The 2,021-nt window shown below is 36.4% G+C and overlaps 1 protein-coding gene across 1 annotated transcript; it reads right to left on the bottom strand.

The window, feature by feature from the left end:
* Positions 1-1,207: 1,207 nt before the first annotated feature.
* On the bottom strand, positions 1,208-1,720 carry LOC113344223. Its single transcript, XM_026588229.1, has 2 exons — positions 1,518-1,720; positions 1,208-1,412 (listed from the first exon to the last, which is right to left on the bottom strand). Exons 1-2 carry the CDS (start codon positions 1,718-1,720, stop codon positions 1,208-1,210), a joined length of 408 nt encoding a protein of 135 aa, XP_026444014.1.
* Between the last annotated feature and the right edge of the window lie 301 nt (positions 1,721-2,021).

A 2,021-nucleotide genomic window follows, 5' to 3' on the forward strand; every position in this document is an offset into this window, starting at 1 on the left:
TACTAAGTATGCACCAAACAGAGTTGAAAGATACTCGCCACCTCGATCTGATCTAATGGCTTTCAATTTCTTTCCTATTTGGTTTTCGACCTCTGCCTTGTATTCTTTGAACTTTTCAAAAGAATCAGACTTATGATGCATAAGGTAGATGTAGCCATATCTAGAATAATCATCAGTGAAAGTGATGAAATACTCATAGCCACCTCTAGCTCTAACATTCATCGGTCCACATACATCAGTGTGTACTAATTCTAATACTTCATAGGCTTTAACACCTTTCCCTGTAAATTGTCTCTTGCTCATTTTACCTTCCAAACAGGACTCACAAACTGACCATGGTTCAATTTCTAACGAATCCAGAGATCCATTTTGAACCAAACGTTTGATCATGTTAAGGTTGATATGACCAAGCCTTAGATGCCATAAGTATGTAGCATTAGTAGAAGGACTTTTCCTTTTAAGAGTGATAACAGATGATATACATTCATTATTTAAAACACAAGGAACAATAGGAGAAATAAGATATAAACCATGCGCCAACACACCAGTAAAAATAACAAAACTGTCTTTAATTATTAAAACCTTAAAAGAATCAAATTTAATTGTCAAACCATCTCTAATGAGACAAGACACTGAAATTAAATTCCGCCTAATGTCTGGCACATATAAACAATCTTTCAAAACTAAAACCTTATTCTCATTGTTACTATTACTACTAAGACGAACTCTTCCTACGGCTACGGCAGCAACTCTTCATTCGAACCTAGGCTCAGGTAAATTTCTCCTTTACTTAGTTGTCTGGTTATCTGAAACCCCTGAAATGAATTGCATACATGATTAGTGGCTCCAAATCTATACACCAACTTGATGTATAAGTGGAAACATTTGCCTCAACAACTAAAGATTCAAAATTACCTTCTGATTTCTTCTTAGCTAAGTACTCCGTGCAGTTGCGCTTCCAATGACCAGGCTTGTTGCAGTGGAAACACTTTCCTTTGCAACACTTTCTCCCTTGTTCTTTTTAACACCCAAAGCATGGTTCGCTGAAGGAGTTGTTTTTGACCTTTCTTCTTAGGATTCTTTCGCTTAGGTTTGCGCTTAGAATCCTCCGCTAAGTTAACACTTCCAGTTGCCTTTTTATTGTGCAAAATTCCTTCCGCAGTTTGCAATTGGTTAAGTAACTCGGGAAGAGTTAAAACCATCTTATTCATTTGACATTCAACTTGAAATGTGCAAACGAACTGGGAAGGGAATTAAGAACAATGTCAACTTTCATATTAGCATCGATAGTTGACCCAAGGGTATCCAATTCGTTAAACAGAGATATCATGAGAATGACGTGCTCACGAACTGGAGTTCCTTCTTGCATCTTAGTGTTCATTAGATTTTTAGTAGCTTCCGCTTTGGCGGGACTGTGTTCAAAAACATCTCTTTTAGACCATTAATGATCTCAGCAGCTTTCTCAAAGCCCTCATTGGTGATGCAATACATTGGAAATAGAAACCATGATATAGCACTTGGCCATATCATTAGCCTTTTTCCACCTTGCATGCTCACCTACTGTGGCTTCAGGTTCAGGGAGTATAGGTTCTGGCTCACTAAGAACAAACTTGTAATCTTGTACAGTGAGTAATATCCAAGTTTCTTTTCCAATCAACATAGTTGGGACGGTTAATTGGTTTTCTTTCAAGATAATCTGTAAGGGACTGAGGCTCGACATTGACATCTAAACATGCATAACAAATAAGTCGTAGTGAGATAAAACAGCTCTTAAAAAAATTAAAAATTTATTTATCACAACTCCCTAGTATTACGATAAAGATCGGATTCCCAAAACTTTACATCCGTAACATTCCTCAGGGAATTAGTTGCGCATATAGTTTTTCAGGTGGAAGATCTTTCCATTGATTTAACAACCCTAGACATCTCATGTCATATTAAATCAACAATCCGATATGTTCGGCCTCTAAAATAAATATTTGTTTCCTTGGAAATCAAATTAATTATTTTAATTAAGTGTA

This window comes from Papaver somniferum, unplaced genomic scaffold, assembly GCF_003573695.1.
Source record: "Papaver somniferum cultivar HN1 unplaced genomic scaffold, ASM357369v1 unplaced-scaffold_75, whole genome shotgun sequence".
Taxonomy (NCBI): domain Eukaryota; kingdom Viridiplantae; phylum Streptophyta; class Magnoliopsida; order Ranunculales; family Papaveraceae; genus Papaver; species Papaver somniferum.